Below are 15,213 nucleotides of genomic sequence, written 5' to 3'. Positions count from 1 at the left end.
AACCGGCTAGCCCGGCGACGGTTTTACGCTCAGTCCGCCAGACAGCGGCCTGATCGACTCCACGCGTGGGCAGTGTCGGTCCGAATTCACCTCGATTCCTCGTCGTGTCATTCTCTTGCGTTCGATCACACGTTCACTACGTCGCGCCGCGCCACCGCCGAAAATGCGATTCGTTTAGGGTAATCGAGCTAATGGGAACGATTGCTATGCATTGCCCTATTGAGACGAACTCTCGAGTGAGCTCGATCGGACTCTTATTCGCGTGTGTTTGTGTCAACAAGCGTCCGGTCATTATTCAAAGCGATTCAGCGAAGATTCCTTCATGGAGAATCGCTGTCGGCCTCTGGCGATTCTTCCGGGCACCGGACCGTCTCCAGGTGTCGCAGGCTGACCGCTCGGTCCTCGAGCGCCCCGCATCTGGGGAATCGGGATTATGGTTGTGGCCTCGAATGTGTCCATTTGGCATCTGGCGAATAGCGTTCATGGCGAAAAGATTCAGATATAGCGTCGCAAAGCCCCGGGCGACTCGGCAACAAACGGGGAATCCGGCCCCGGCACTCGGCCACCCAGCCAGTCAGCACGCTGGCACGACGACGCACGCTCTGAAATAGCGTGTTGATGTTACGCTTGCGTGCTTCGTCTATGGCACATAGCTTCAGCGCATGAAACATATCCCTGAATTACAGGAGGCACGTCAGAAACGAGAACCCTTGGCCCTATCTTTTGGCCTCCCGCCCCGACCCCGAGCGGGTGGCAACAGCCTAGAATACTTCTCACCGCCTCTCTCATTTTCGGAAGCCTTCCGTTGAGCTTTTCCCAGCCGCGACGAGGAGGAGGTCCGGAGTTTCGAAAGCGAGTGGGACTCCTCGGAACTCAGAACGGCGAACGGGAGCAATCCCGGAGCGTCGAATACTTGCTGCGGTCAGGTGCGGGCGCCGCTATTCAAAGTTTGCGGATGTTTCAGAGGAGCTTGATGGTTGGAATCTTCAATAATTCATTCGGATCGTTGACCCTACGTATTTGCCGAACCTCCGACTGAGTCCGGCGAGATTATAGGGTCTGGGGAAACAGGAGTCTCGGTATCTTACAATCTGCGCGGAACGAAAACTGTTTTGGCCATTAGTTGATGCCAACCACTTTGCCTCCATATTTCCCCTGCCGAGCTTTCTTGCTCCCACCACCTTCGGATTCCCCCATTCCCTCCCCCCTGCTTCCCCCACCCCTCCCACCGCATTCCCCCACCTCCTGCGTCGACAACTGCGGCTCTCACGGTGAGCTGCCCGGGTAGAGCTCGCGCGCAAGCTGGCTGCCGAGATCATTTCTTCCTCCTGGTTTTCCGTTCCCTCGTTGGCCTATGTGTTCGCCGGAAGCTCCGTTGCGACTAGACATAATTCAGACGGGAGGAATAATTACTGTCGACTAATAAGTTAAACATTAGCAAACTTCACCATTCGAGCTAAATGGTCGAGTGCAGCTGCTGGCGGCCGAACATAACGAACACGAACGTCGAGTGAATGCTGGTGCGCGAGCGGAAGTTGCGACAAGAATCCGGCTCGCACAGCTTCTGGCGGTGCCTCCATTGATGCTCGACGAAGTCTCCCGCTCCTCACAAGGCGTCTGAACTTCTTCACTCCGGCTCATTCGTCCGTAGTACATCACAAACCCCTTCAATTACGAGTGCTCGAAGGAGTCCGTGGCGGTGCTGGAGCCAAAAACCAGGCGCGAAAAAAAGCAGCGCTAACACGAAGCGCAAGACTATGTTTATGAGAGGCTCGTAGAACTCGCTTGATGGGAGTTCTATTCGTCACCCAGCGAGCGAACCCCCGCCACCGGCTCCGTCCGGCGGGAAACCCAGCCTTTGCTCGTCGATCCGAACCCGCCAGTCCCAGAAGCTCGTCTACGAGCTCTCTCTGACTGAAAGTGCTCCTCGTTTTTCCCCGTCGACTCCGATCGATGTATTCGATCGTCAAAGAGGATGTCGGAGGATTCGTAGCGAATCGCGGGGGAAAAGCGCAGGAGGGACCGAAGATCTTTCGGAAGGATTCAAAACATGTGATCCGTCCGTATGCCCCTCCGAGCTACCTGCATCAGATGCGGGAACTTGAATAGAGCCCTCATGAGTTCGAGGATCTGCCCACTCTATTCGAGTACTATCGGTGTAAGCGGTTCCGGAAGCCGAGCTCGCAGCTCGGGTGGTCGCAAGGCGCTTAATAGGAACCGGTTCTGTTTTGTTTGAGGCCCGTCCTTCTGAAGGCCGTTCTGTGGAAGCCTCACTAGGCCACCTCACAGACTTCGAGGTCGCTTTGTCCGGCTCCAGGCCCCATGGCCATCTGCGATGGCAGCCGATACTCGACGGAGTATTAAGCCTCGACCACGAACCGATTGGGAATATGTAAGCACGTCGATATTGCAGAGCGGCTCCGCAGGCCGACGGGATGAAGGGTCGAACGGTCGCGAAGGGTCACGGGACGCTTGGGAGCCGAGCGATTGTGGGGAGCTATAGCGTTCCCGAGGGCGGGGGGACGGATGCTTGAAACTGAGCAGACTGCTCTGCCCGCATCAACTGAAACTCTTCGTTTAATTAGCTCGGAATTGCACTTGCTCCAGAGAGAGGATTTCAACGCAGGGGGAAGCTCCGCTCGGCGTCCGCGGGTACCGCGCTTTGTGAAGAGTTAAACACCCTCTTTTGCCCCGACCGCGGCCCCGGTCTGACCTTCCGGGCGGCGACGGGGACCTCGAGAGACGGACCGAGCGATTGTCGGGAACGCCGCGTTACAAATGCTGATCGGACTTTATGGGAGGCTCGCAAGAATGACGTGCGACCAGATGACATGGGCGGTTGGAAGTAATTTATGCCTCGATCGCGTGAGCTTTCGCCAGTTTATCATTGCAAGTGGACGACGAATCGCGGACAAACCGGGCCGCTTGCTACGCACTTGGTCTTTTCGCCGAGAAAATATTCAACCAACGATCATTTTTTAAGGGCAAACACAATCGTACGACATCCGTTATCGTTTCTCGGCGCTTTTCCCTGTCGTCGTTGTTTGTTTTCCGCGAGAAATCTCATTCCTCGTCCACTGCATGACGACGACCATGTACATACATTTGCAGCGGACGAGCGACGGTATTCCGTCTCTCGGAAAATATTCCAGGGGTTCGGTGACCGACGCGAAACATCTTGGAGTTTTGATTCGATTCCTTCCCTTTTCCTCGTTGCTCTCCGAATGGCTCGGGCAGCTGACTGAGGATCCAACTGTCTTCTCTGAATAAATAATTACCCACCCCAAATGACTGAGACCTCCTTCAAGGTGGATAAGCGGTCTTAGGATGGTCCATATCCATCGGCTATGCAGCAGAAATTCGTCAGGAGTTTCACTCGATCCCGTGATGGGCATATTTATGGTCTTGGGTTTACGGCCACTCTGCTGATGTAGCGGAAAACTAAAATCTCGAAAGCGATACCGTTGCGATCGGAAATAAGGCTTGCACAAGCTGAATCCCTGGTACAGAGTTTCTGTCGGATAGATATATGAGATCTCCTTTCAAGTTTTTTTTTCCGGGCAGGCTAACGATTACTCATAGACTGGGATGGCATTCCCCGATTGGGTTCGCGCCGTTCTGCCCACATTTCTGATCGCCCAAGGAGAATGTTTGTTCCCCCTCTCGTTGCTCGTCGCGTAGTTGCAAACGCAACGAGCTGGGTCGCGGATCGGAGCTCTGGGTCGAAGCAGATGACGGCGGCGACTCGGGAACTTGAGGGGGACGGGTACGAGAAATAAAAGAAAAAGTACAACGTCACGAGGACTGAATCAAACTTCGGAAAGAAACTCCCCGCTGCTCGCCCCCTCATCAGAGACATTAGACTCGTTTCTCCTCAGGCACAATCAGTGTGTTGTGAACGACGTATGCACAGCACGTCGTTTACCACAGCTCACGGCGTGGCGTACGCTATCGCAGAGGTCATGCTCGAGACTGAGGTTCAGAAGCGGTATTTCTGTTCCAAACACGAACAGCTCACGAGTCGGGACCGCATGAGGAGCACAAGGCAGCTCCATAAAGGAGAAAATACCTCCCTCCGCGGAAAATTCCGACACTGGGCGACATTCCGGAGAAGCGGACCGATCCGGCTCGACTTGCACAAAAATCACCCGGAAAATCCTCCGCGATTTCGGCGTTGAGCAAGTCTACGGTAGAGCGTGCTTCGAGAGGAAATTCCGAAGCCCAGCTCGTGGTCGCGCGTCTCGATTGTTTTTGTGATCATGGAGCGAAAGGCACGATAAGCTGGCCGCAATCGAGAGCCCCAGCCAGACCTGCTTATTTAGTATCCTCGAGCCGAGGGAGCAGCCTGCAGCCGTGGAAAATTTATTTTTCCGTCGTCTCGACAATGGGAGCTCCGGTCGAAAATACGTGAGCAAGAATCGGAGAAAGGGAGGACGAATCCGGGCCGAGGAGGGCTGCAGCGAGTGTTGTTTGTGCCGCAGATTGGTCTGGGAGTGAGACTGCATTTAGATAATTAGAGCTGCAGCGAAGGATTAGACTTGCGTATGTCCCAATGGGTGTGCGTCGCTCCCCGCATTCGCCCTCAATGGACTCCCAATAGACGAAACACAGGAGGGGTTAAGAGAGCGGAATAGGGATCCCGGCCGGCAGAATGTGAGTGTTCGGCTGGGAGTGACTGCGGGTTTAAGGCTTTTGTGGGGCTTGGCGAGCATTACAATTGGCCGGACACGGGCGCGGAAAGCGCTGCCGAATGTTGAAGCAGACTGCCGGACGAAGCTTTGGAGAGCCCACGCACGGGAACTGGACGGACCGGCATGGTTTTGGGAAACTCCATTGAACTAAATGGCTCTCGGCTCCGCTCCGTTGACTCCGACATCCGGTTCCTCTACTGCCGCCATCTCGGTCAATCCGTCGGACGGCTGTCCGTTTGTCAGCTCAAGGTGGCCACTTTTTCCCTCGGACTCCGAACCCTGGCTTCGGATCCGGCTCATAAAGACTTCCGTGTTTAGATTTGATGGCACGCACGATAAGGAATAATCATCCGCGAGACGGGGAGGCTCGACAATTATTCATTATTATTCGTGGCACGGGGGGAATGCGTCATACTTCCGTCGAGGCATCCTCTCAGACCGGAATTACGCGCAGCTCTGTCGAGTGGATTCCACAGGACAAGGACGGCGGGAGAGGCCGCCGCGACGACATCAACAAGGAGAACGGTTGACGGCGGAAGGGCCGTAATGGTTGTTTCGGTGCAGGTGGCTCTGGAACAGTTCGGCGCAGCAAGTAAATGGAACATTCCTTGATGGACTTGGAACGTCACGAACAGATGTTGGACTCCACATGACTTGAACTTGCACACAACTATGCGAGATGACATCGGGCGGAGGATCGTCGAACATCGGTTCGGTACAGGCTTTATGATCGTTCGGTTCCCGAAATCGCTCGGCTCTGGAGATGCGGAAACTGATTCGTGGTGGGATACCTATCCTTTCCCCCGCGATCTGGAATCGCCATACTCCCGGGAGAGTCGAGCAAAACGTCGAGCTTTCCGTCCTGACCGTTCAGTCAGGACGTTCATCATCATCTGATCCGAGGAACGATCCGCTCTGACTGTTTCGAGAGGCTCATTCCGGCGCGCGGTGTGGTCTCTCTCCCTCGAGGAGTTCCTTCTGTCGCCTACGATCTAGACTGGCCTCTTCCGCGGATTCAGCGACAGATTGTGCGGCAAGACCGTCGGTGATTCTAGGGGCCGGGAACGGAGTCGAGGCGTCGGTTCGCGTCGCCAAACGGAACTCGTACAGAAGATTCACGAGGCGCTCAAGAATCGGAGGGTCGGAGCAGAACGAAACGCTCACGCGTGCGCCGCGGTAGCCGAGCTGCTCTCGCATTGCAAACCTTGAGTACTTGTGACCATCATGGAAGTGGGCCCTTGGGGTCAAGTACTGATGCGGCGGTTGCGAGTGAATTCCTGCCTGCGGCCAGAGGAGTCTTCGAGCCGACCGAAGCGCGTGGTTTCCCTGATCATTTATCGAATTCGCAACGTACTCAATGTTTATAGGGAGGAGACTCCTACTCTTTTGAGCCATCTGTTCTCCAGTCAATGATCCTTCGACAGCAGTTCCGCTGCAAATGTTCCCAATTTTTACCATGACACCGGAGGTACCAGTGGTACGGTCAAACGCGACCCCTTGAGATAACATTTGGATTTTTCAAATTTCAGGATAAGCATGGACGATCAAATGGTGACAGAGGACAAACTCGTGTCGAACTTGAAGATTGATCAAGTGAGAAAATCGGACTCAGGCGTTATAGAATGCACCGTCACGAATCCGTACGGAAAAGAAAGTCTACACACCCGCCTCATCGTACAAGGTACGCTTGCAAGTCTTCACGGCTTACCAAGCGCGAAACGTTCCCAAAAAATGCTCCGCGAGCTGCCCGACCCATATTTATGACATGACGTTTCCCAGACTCATAATTAGATGGAGATATCCAGCCTTCCCAAAACGAAATCTCGAGTATTCCTGCTCGAAGTCCGCCGTATTCAAACGGGCACTCGTGCCGATGGTGAGAGATTGCCCCTCTGATCTGCTCGTAGTGCAAAGTCCCTTCCTAACGATACATCAAGGAAAAACTCAAGTAGCCAAGGACTCGGGCTAGGGATTCTTCCTGGAAAGATCCTCCGAAGTAAGCGAGAGTGACAACAGATTCCGCTGGCCGCCCAGAAAGATAAACTCTACTAGGAAGTCACCAAAAAACTCTCTGCGGGCGGAAAGCCGACACAACTCAAGTTCACGGCGGCGGGAAAAGTTGGGGCTTCGAGGGGGGTGGGGGCGCAAACGGGACAGGCCGCGGAAGAACGGCACAAAGGGGGCGCAAGTCGAGTCGAGCGACGGCAAACTCAAGTCGTGTTCAATTAGCACGGAACACAACTCCGGTTCTCCAAGCCAGTCACCCGGCGGGCGGGCGGGCGAACGAACGAACGAGCAGCCAAAACGATGTCCCGCCTGTCAGGAACACCGCCGACGTTCTGGTCGCGCGTGCGGAGAAAACTAGCTACCAGGACCAAACAACCGGATTCGCGAGCAGGGTCTTACACGACACGGCAACATTATGGTTTTGTGCAGCGGGCTCGAAAGATACCGTCGTGTGTGCTGATGATACATGCTTTCCCGGAATGCATCTCACACGTGTCCTGCTCGGACTCTTCGTCAAGCGGCAATCATCTGAATTCGAAGTCCTGAATGGAACCATCCGCTCTCGATACGCATTGGATCCTCCAGCAGCACCTCAAGTCAGCTCCAGAACAGCCAAGACTGGATGCTTGAGGAAATGGCTCCATATCGGAGCTTGGGACTGCGGACCCGAAAGCCGACGGGATCGCTAAAGCCTTCTTTGGGATTGCTCAGTACAATTCGTCTTTGATCCGATGCTTGGTTACCGTTCCGACGGAAATATCCCCGCTCCCTGGCATCTGTCGTACTGAGCAGTTTTTTTTCATTACCACGCTCAGCAACGGTCTCAACTCGCGGAACTAGTGTCTTGTCATGGGAAAAAAATCAATTCCTGCTCGTTAGACAAAAATAACGCCTAACGGTGGATTTTCGGATCGGATAGGCAACCTTTGTAATTGTGTCAAGTGATACTCGTTGGGAGGGAGGGGGGAGGGGATACTCATCCTTCCGACCTTCCTCATGGATGTCGAGCCTGAAGTGCACCTCTAACCTCGCCTGTGACAACCTTGCAGATAAACCGGAGCCGCCGACCAAACTCCGAGTCATAGAAGCGACCTCGAGCTCCATCACTTTGCAGTGGGAAACTCCACCTGACGGCAACAGTGTCATCAAGAGTTACGTCATCAGCTACCGTCAAGGTAAGAGGTGCATCCAACACTGCGGGCGACGTTGTGTTTTGGGTACGGTGTCGAAAAGCCGTAATCTGCAAACGACCCGCAGATGCAGACATCGATTTAAGCTGAAGAAACTTGTAGACGGAGCGGCAAACTTGCTCTGACGGAAGACGGGGGCGGAGGTAGTTTGCCGCGTGGCCAGCGTCACGTCGCCGACACGGAGACACTGTCGGATCACCTCAGGTGATTATGTCGAGTACAAGAGTCGCGTGCTGCGAGAGAAAGTTTTCAAATAAGCGGCTTCCGCGACTCCGAATATAAACGCGCTTCCCTCAACGGGGAACTCGGGAGCGATCTTCCAGCTCCCGTAGAAGAGCTTGTCCATTCAAAAAAAAATTACTCTCTGTAATTCCGAGACAATGAGGGCGCGAGCCTCATGGCGCGTGACCTCATGGCGAACGGAATACCATATCAGTGTGCGTGGGTTTTTCCCGGGATCATTCGCTCTGTTCCACGGCCTTGGGTTTTGCTCGTGTTCCCGACTACCTGATTATCTTCCCGTCCGCTCTACTACCCGATCGACTCACCTCCTCGGTCAGAAGACGGCAGAGATCTCCCCAGTGATGCTTGTAATTGCTTTGTGGTACAAGTCAGCTGAGAGCGGATGAACGGGATCAAGCGGCCGATGGTCCAGGAAGCTGAGTGAGTGAGCTTCGATTCATGAGCGGCTTAGAGACCGTTCGTTCGTTCGTTCGTTTGCTTGACGTAACATGACGGTCGAATAAACGAGTGGGTAGAGCCGGGAAGCGGATTGTCAAGCTGTCACGATGAAATTAGGCATGCTTACCCGGCCGTCCGCCCATGCAGTCAAGTCGGCTCGGTCAGCAAGTGCTCACACAGAGAACGGTCTCGTCAGTCGTATAGACAGTCACTCGTGTCACCTAGATAGGCTGCTTGAAGTGCACGGATCGATGTTCATCCGGGCTACCAATCAAATGGACACTCATCGTCAGGGGGGATATCCCACCACAAGTCGATTACAACACCTCATAGCCGACGCAAACACCGATGGTCAATGGGGTCTGAGCAAAAGAAACAGTGGTCATCTCTCCTCCCCTTCCCAAAGCTGCAATCCCGGTCCTCGCGACGACTCGCTTCCGCTCTGCATTCGGAGGACGCGAGTTTAACTTCACACCGAATTTGGTCCGGATACGGATATCGGTGCCTAGGCGCACAAGGCGATAATTGTGAGGCTTGCCTGAAATATGCTCGGTCGACCTCTTACGCATACGAGGAGGAAAAAGCTTCCGTCGACGTCAGTTACGGCTGCCGCTCGGGTCAGCTAGCTGATAAATCTTTGCCGCCGCTCCTTCTCCGTTCCCTGTTCCCCTCTTCGCCACCCCGAATTCCTCCCGGGATGCTGAGCCGTTGCGAAGACGGAGGCGACTGAGAAGGGGGAACGCTCTGAGGGGCGAGATAGCTAGAGCAAGAAGGAAAGGCTCACATCCTCAGTCTCTCCTCTAGAGGATTCCATTGCTTCTGCTCCCTCCCCCATTTAGGAGCCGTCCCTCTGCCGATTAATGAAAAACGTCCCAGAATAATCGCCTGCGACTCGCGAGGGCTTCGAAGTTTGGCAACCAACCTCGATTTGGGTCTTCTGTCGCCTCGAGGGTGGTAAGGCAGCGAGCGACCGTGGCCTCCCCGAGCTTGGGTTCTGGGTTTTCGGGGACCTGGATCAAGCTCATTGTCAGGCCGACATGATGGTATGATGATTGTCGTACGAGACCGGGAGAATCTTCTCCGGGAATCATTCTCGGTGAAGGCCATACCCACGATCGAGCTCCATGCTGGGCTGGGAATTCGTGGAGGGATTCCCGGCTGGGTTGTTACGTAACTTCCGTTCCGAGGCCGTGCTCCTGAGGCGTGTTCACAGCTCGACTCTCGTTGCGAAAACATCTGGGATTGACATGTCTGATCAGAAGAAAATGAGGGAGGCCAGAAAACCAGAAGATGCGCTCGAGATCGCGGTCTAGTTCATATGAAAACATTCGAGACTCTCGAGTTTCTCGGCGTGCCTGCCTCCGCTCCAGCTCTCCGACCGATCTGACGTCGGAACGATGATTAATGAACGCGGGAGCGGGCTCCGAATATGCTAAATGAAGCCCCGCTACGATTTCTTCTGGTTTCAAAAATAGCGTTTCCCTCTCTTCCAGCCGATTCAGCTACGCCGGAAGAATCGGTCCTATCTCAACATCGGGCGAGCTTCGTCTCCGACGACGGATCCCAGAGCGCCACAATAAAGAACCTTCTGCCGAGAACAACATACGAAATCTACGTCGCTGCCAGCAACGATATCGGCACGTCGAGGCCTTCAAAAACAGTCAATGTCACCACCAAAGTCGATCGTAAGTATTGTTTCTCTTCTCTTTCTCTCTGTGGCCGTTTGCTTCGTTTGAAAGTGCTGCAAGCGAGCAGATATTTACTTTACGTGGCTACGAATTAAGGAAGCTCACGCCCACCCCATCCCTTGCCGCCATTTACCCCATCGGAGAGATCCCCGGGAAACCTCCTCTCGCATTCCCCTGTTTTCCCATTGGCCATCTACGACCGAACAGCCCCACTCTTCCGAGTCGCTTTCCCCTCTGTCACAAACACCTACCGCTCACGGTCGCTCGTTCTCCTCCAGCCCCGCCCCATTTACAATGTTGTTTGTGTTTGCGATTTGGGAGCATTCCATCCGACGTCTTTTCTCTTCCACACTCTCACGCAAGTCTCTCTCCGACGCTCACTCTGTCCCCCTCCGCCCCCTTTTTTCCGTGCGTTTTCTCGAAATCTTTCATCCACCGCGCGAGCGGAGCCGATTCCCCTGGCGGCTTGAGAGGGCTCGGAAGGGCATAACGGCGGGGTAGCGGGGGGGGGGGAGCATTACGGACAGAGCAGCGATACGGTCGTGAGAGGCTTCGGATGCTGGTGCTGCTCTAAATCTCAAAGATAAACAAAGCGCAATCGTCTGCTGAACTGGCGACGTCAACGAAAGTGAATTAATTTCTGACGGGAATCCCTCCCGGCCGGGCACTTTACCGAGAGCACCGCCACGGGAAGGCGCCGAGCTCTGCCGAGTTCTCTGATTGGAACCGTCAGAAATCATTGACTTTTTCGAAGATTTCGTGAATCCCCGGCGCTGACGTGCCCGCTCAGAGGTTTAGGGGACCCGTGCACGCTGGGGAGCTCCGAACCCATTTGCGTCAAGTGACTCTCGGAAACAGACACAAGGAAATGAGAGAAAGAAAGTACGCATCGTCGAGAAGCGGAAAAACTCAAAGCGTGACACTTTGCGCCCGTCGTCCCGGCATTGCTGCACATGATTGTCGACAGCCCCTTTTCGCTTGCTAGTTCACCCGCGAATTTTGAATATAAGACTCTCGGAGGCAAAGAAAATATATTTCGTAAAATTTCCTTGCGGCACTGATTGGGGACTTTGTGCTGGTGAGCTACTCCACTCTCCGGCACAAGTCTATTCGAAATAGGCAATTCCTCCCGTTTCGGTGAAAGAAAAAAAAAGTCTCGTTTCGTGCGCAGCGCGGCCAAAGAATGAGGGCAAATGCATGCTCCGAGTTGGCCATGCCCGTTTTCCTCCCGATTCACCGCCGTCCCGCTTCCGCGCTACCACTGCTGCTGCACCCTCCGCCGCCGTCGTAGTCGTCTACTCACCCCTTATTGGTTCTGTCGAAAGCCAATCGACCGTCGGTGCATACGTCTGTCCGCCTGCTTGCCTGGCTGTGAGCAAGTCGCTTTTTTCCGGCGCATTTACATTCACGTCTACTCCGTCACTCAGTTAGCTGCTCCTACCGAATTTCCCTACAACAGGACGTGCGTCTGCGCGTCCCGCCGACCAGCTGTGCATTTTTTCCCTACCGCCGCGCTCCCGTCCCGTCGAGCTCGAACTCATTTAAAAAATATCCCGTTTCCACTGCTGCTCATTCAACGTCCCTGACGGCCCCGACTTCAGTCCTAAACATCTTCCGCATCCCTCCGCGCCACCTGCCCCATTCCGCTCGGAGACGATTTGCAAGTGGCAAACGGCCATCGCGCTCTGAAAAGCCGCAACAACAGTACCAGTGGTTGTCGCCCTTGTTGTCGTCGTCGTCGTCGTTTTCGCCGTTTTCGTCTCCCCCGCAGCTAACGCCAGTCAGTCGAGGTGTGAATGGGAAGATTTAAGTCAGGGAGCAGAACCGGAGAAAAGACGGCGGCGGCGGCGACGACGACCACCGAGACCACTACCAACAGCAGGCCGGAGAACAGAAAAAGGAGAATTTCTTTTGTGTTCGAAGGAACCTGGATGGAGAGTCTTTCACACGGTGGTGCGAAAAAACGCGCGCAATGACCGCAAAACTGCAGGCACCGGCTGGCACACGAGCTACCTCTCGCTTGGCTCTGTACTTTGTCTGACTGACTTTCGTGCACACCACTTTCCACCGCCCGGTGATAATACCTCTCTTGCGGAACTCCTCTCCCGCCTGGTCCAAACTCGCGAATGTCGAGCACAACGGACGGACGTCGGCGAACGGAGGCGATCCACTGATAATTACGGGAGGGACTTCTCCTAATATGGATGAAGCGGTGGTCCCGATGTGCTCTATTGAAGTATGTTCCCTGGCGCATTGTATAAGCTGTCAAGCAACGATTCAGATTGGTAATATGCTCGCCCGTTCGCCGGTCGAGTGTCCTCGGTGTTACCCACTCACTCCCTCCACGGTGCGAGATTCTACGATCCGAACGAATGGATTCACTTCCGGAGGCACATTCTGCTGCCACCGTTGTGGTGGTAGCGCGTTCTGTACGAGATCGGAGAGGCTCTGATACATCGAAAGCTTCAGCCATGTTCCCCATCGATCCGTGACCGAGAAAATCCACGGCGGTTCGTCCCACACCTTTCACTGATTTCCGCTGCCGAGGGAAGGAACGCCAGACGGCTGGCTGACCGGCTGTAGGCCTCGCGGGTCGAGTCCCATTCTCAGGTGGAGTCGCGGCTAGTTCGCGGCTCCTGCTGCTAGAGTTGCACATTCTTAGCGAGCAGTCAGCTTGCAATCCAGTCGCCATCCGAAGACGAAGTGAATGGTGCTCCCCAAGTTGTGCGCGTCGGCATGCCGCTGAGTGCACAATAGCCGCCCGCGGAATCGGAGGATGCCGCTTGAAGCCAAACTCCTTCGCATGCGCCAAGGGAGCCGCCGCGGGAGTCCTTCCGCGGGACAGTTGGCAGCAGACACACAAGCACGCAGACACGGTTATACGTTCGCTCGCTCGTTCGTACGCATGTGTGGGATCCACAGCCCGGCCGGCGGCTTTTGTCCGCCGAGTCCGGGGCCAGAACCCCGAAACGCTCGGTCGCCGCTATTGCTACGGCTGCTGGCGAGAGTACGCCGCGGAATTCGCCGTCGAAGCCATTCCGGAATAGTTTCCCTGCAAAAGTTGTTCGTTCGCATGATCCCTTCAGCGATATGTTCCATAGCAGAAACTCTATGAGCAACGACTGCACCTGCCGAGCTGCTGCACGTCGGTTGATGCTCGAAAATTCACCCTGACCTTCCGGCCTCCGACACGGATCTGTTTCCCCGAGGAACTGGGAGAGACCGGGGAAAAAACCGATGAGAGATGAACAGATAACTTGCCCTCTACTGGTCATCGACGACTCTTGAATTTTCTGCCGACCAGGGCTCAGCAGCCGAATGAGAGAGACATCCGCTGCATTCGAATTCGCCATTTGTGCTCCGGTTGATAGCGGAGGAGCCTGACGTGAAATCGAAGCGCGCCGCTAGTGTTCTACGATCCGGCGGTCCTTCTGTGAAAGTTCGGAACAAAGCCTAGGCAAATAAACGATATCGGAATACTGTTGCTAATTTGTTTCTTATTCCCTCCTTCAGCGCCTCAGAAGCCTCCGAGAGATGTCGAAGTGATTCCCATGGGCTCTACGAAGTTTCGGGTCCGCTGGAGGGTGAGTTCCTTCATTGTTTGGAAAAAGAGCAGGAGGAAGTACATATATACATACAGATAAGTGCTAGCCAGTTTCTGATGGCGTCTCCTATTTCGTCGTCTGCATCCGCCTCGCTCGTTGACCACTTCGTCTTCTCGGATTCGGGACCCTCGTGGATCACACGAGGGAGACATATGCTCATCGGGCGAGCTAGGCAACACTAGCGGAATTGGGATCTTCGGGGTTCCGTTCGCAGAGTTTTCTCGACAAACTCTACGAAGCGGACCTTAAGTAGATAGTATAACATATACATACAATGTGTAATTCACCCGTTTCCGATTGAATACTGAACCCTATCGAGATTAAAACGAGAGGACATATGGTGTCGGATGCGCTTTGGACTCCGGCACTCTCAACTGGGTACAATCGGAATCGGAGGAGGAGAAGCTTCCGACGTGTATCTCTCTTGCGTTAGAAATGATTCATCACTGTACTCGCTGGGTCGTCGGAGGATTTCCTACAACAGACTCGCCTAACGGGACATTTGTCATTCCCAGCGACCGGTCGACCCTCAGCTGGTGCCAATCGAAGGTTACTACATCGGATTCAGAGCCAACTCGGAATCCATCTTCGCTTACAAAACCCACTCGTTGTTGAACCTCGTACCGCGTGACGTCGAGGAGTTTGTTATACAAGGCCTGAACAAACGAACAAAGTACTGCGTGATCTGCCAAGCCTACAACGAGCAAGGAAACGGGCCATCTTCGAAGGAGGTTTGCGCAAGTACATTCGAATACGGTGAGTGTTTTTCACGCATCAAGTGACGCGCTCCGAATCAAAGCTTGTCTCTTCCTCCGTGCGCGACAGCAATGATTGCCAACAACGACGCAGTTCCAACCGCCGACCGACGTATTTCGGGAGTTCAGTCTCCTCGCACTTTAGGATTGTTTTGATCCTGTTGAACGAGATCGGGCGAGAGAAAAAGACAAGACTTTCCTCACAAACTCCTATCCTTCGAACACATGTGCAGATCGACAAAAGGATTATTTATTTGCAGCTCATTTTTGCGGCACGACCCAGAAACGGGTCGGAGACTGCCTTAGCGGGCGTCGCGTCGTCGTGGCAGCAGAACAAGTAGACGTATTAGCAGTAGTCGTAGAAACTGCGTGGCATCAGCGGCAGCTCTCCAGAGCTGCTGCAAAGACGTGAAGACTCAAAGAGAGGCTAGGTCGCGTTGAAGAAAGCCTTATCTCGCGGAGCGTTTAACACACTCTCGTGCTCTCTCGAACGTCCTCGTTCGTCCCTATCCCGTGCTGGTTCTGCTTCTGCTGCCCTTCTTCCTAGAGTCTCCCCGCAGCCCCTTTTCCGGCGCGCACCCATGCACTAGATAGAC

The 15,213-nt window shown here is 54.4% G+C and overlaps 1 protein-coding gene across 1 annotated transcript in view; it reads left to right on the top strand.

The window, feature by feature from the left end:
* LOC108865228 (Down syndrome cell adhesion molecule-like protein Dscam2) overlaps positions 1-15,213 on the top strand; it is a 145,887-nt gene that overhangs the window by 107,881 nt on the left and 22,793 nt on the right. The window contains exons 14-18 of the mRNA XM_029113264.1: positions 6,221-6,372; positions 7,748-7,873; positions 10,063-10,254; positions 13,771-13,841; positions 14,378-14,618. Of these exons, the coding sequence (XP_028969097.1) occupies positions 6,221-6,372; positions 7,748-7,873; positions 10,063-10,254; positions 13,771-13,841; positions 14,378-14,618 (782 nt within the window). The remainder of the gene's footprint in view (positions 1-6,220; positions 6,373-7,747; positions 7,874-10,062; positions 10,255-13,770; positions 13,842-14,377; positions 14,619-15,213) is intronic.

This window comes from Galendromus occidentalis, unplaced genomic scaffold, assembly GCF_000255335.2.
Source record: "Galendromus occidentalis unplaced genomic scaffold, Mocc_1.1 scf7180000076500, whole genome shotgun sequence".
In the NCBI taxonomy this organism is placed as follows: domain Eukaryota; kingdom Metazoa; phylum Arthropoda; class Arachnida; order Mesostigmata; family Phytoseiidae; genus Galendromus; species Galendromus occidentalis.
The sequence above is the reverse complement of the archived record's forward strand: the minus strand, read 5'-3'. Positions and strand labels throughout refer to the sequence as shown.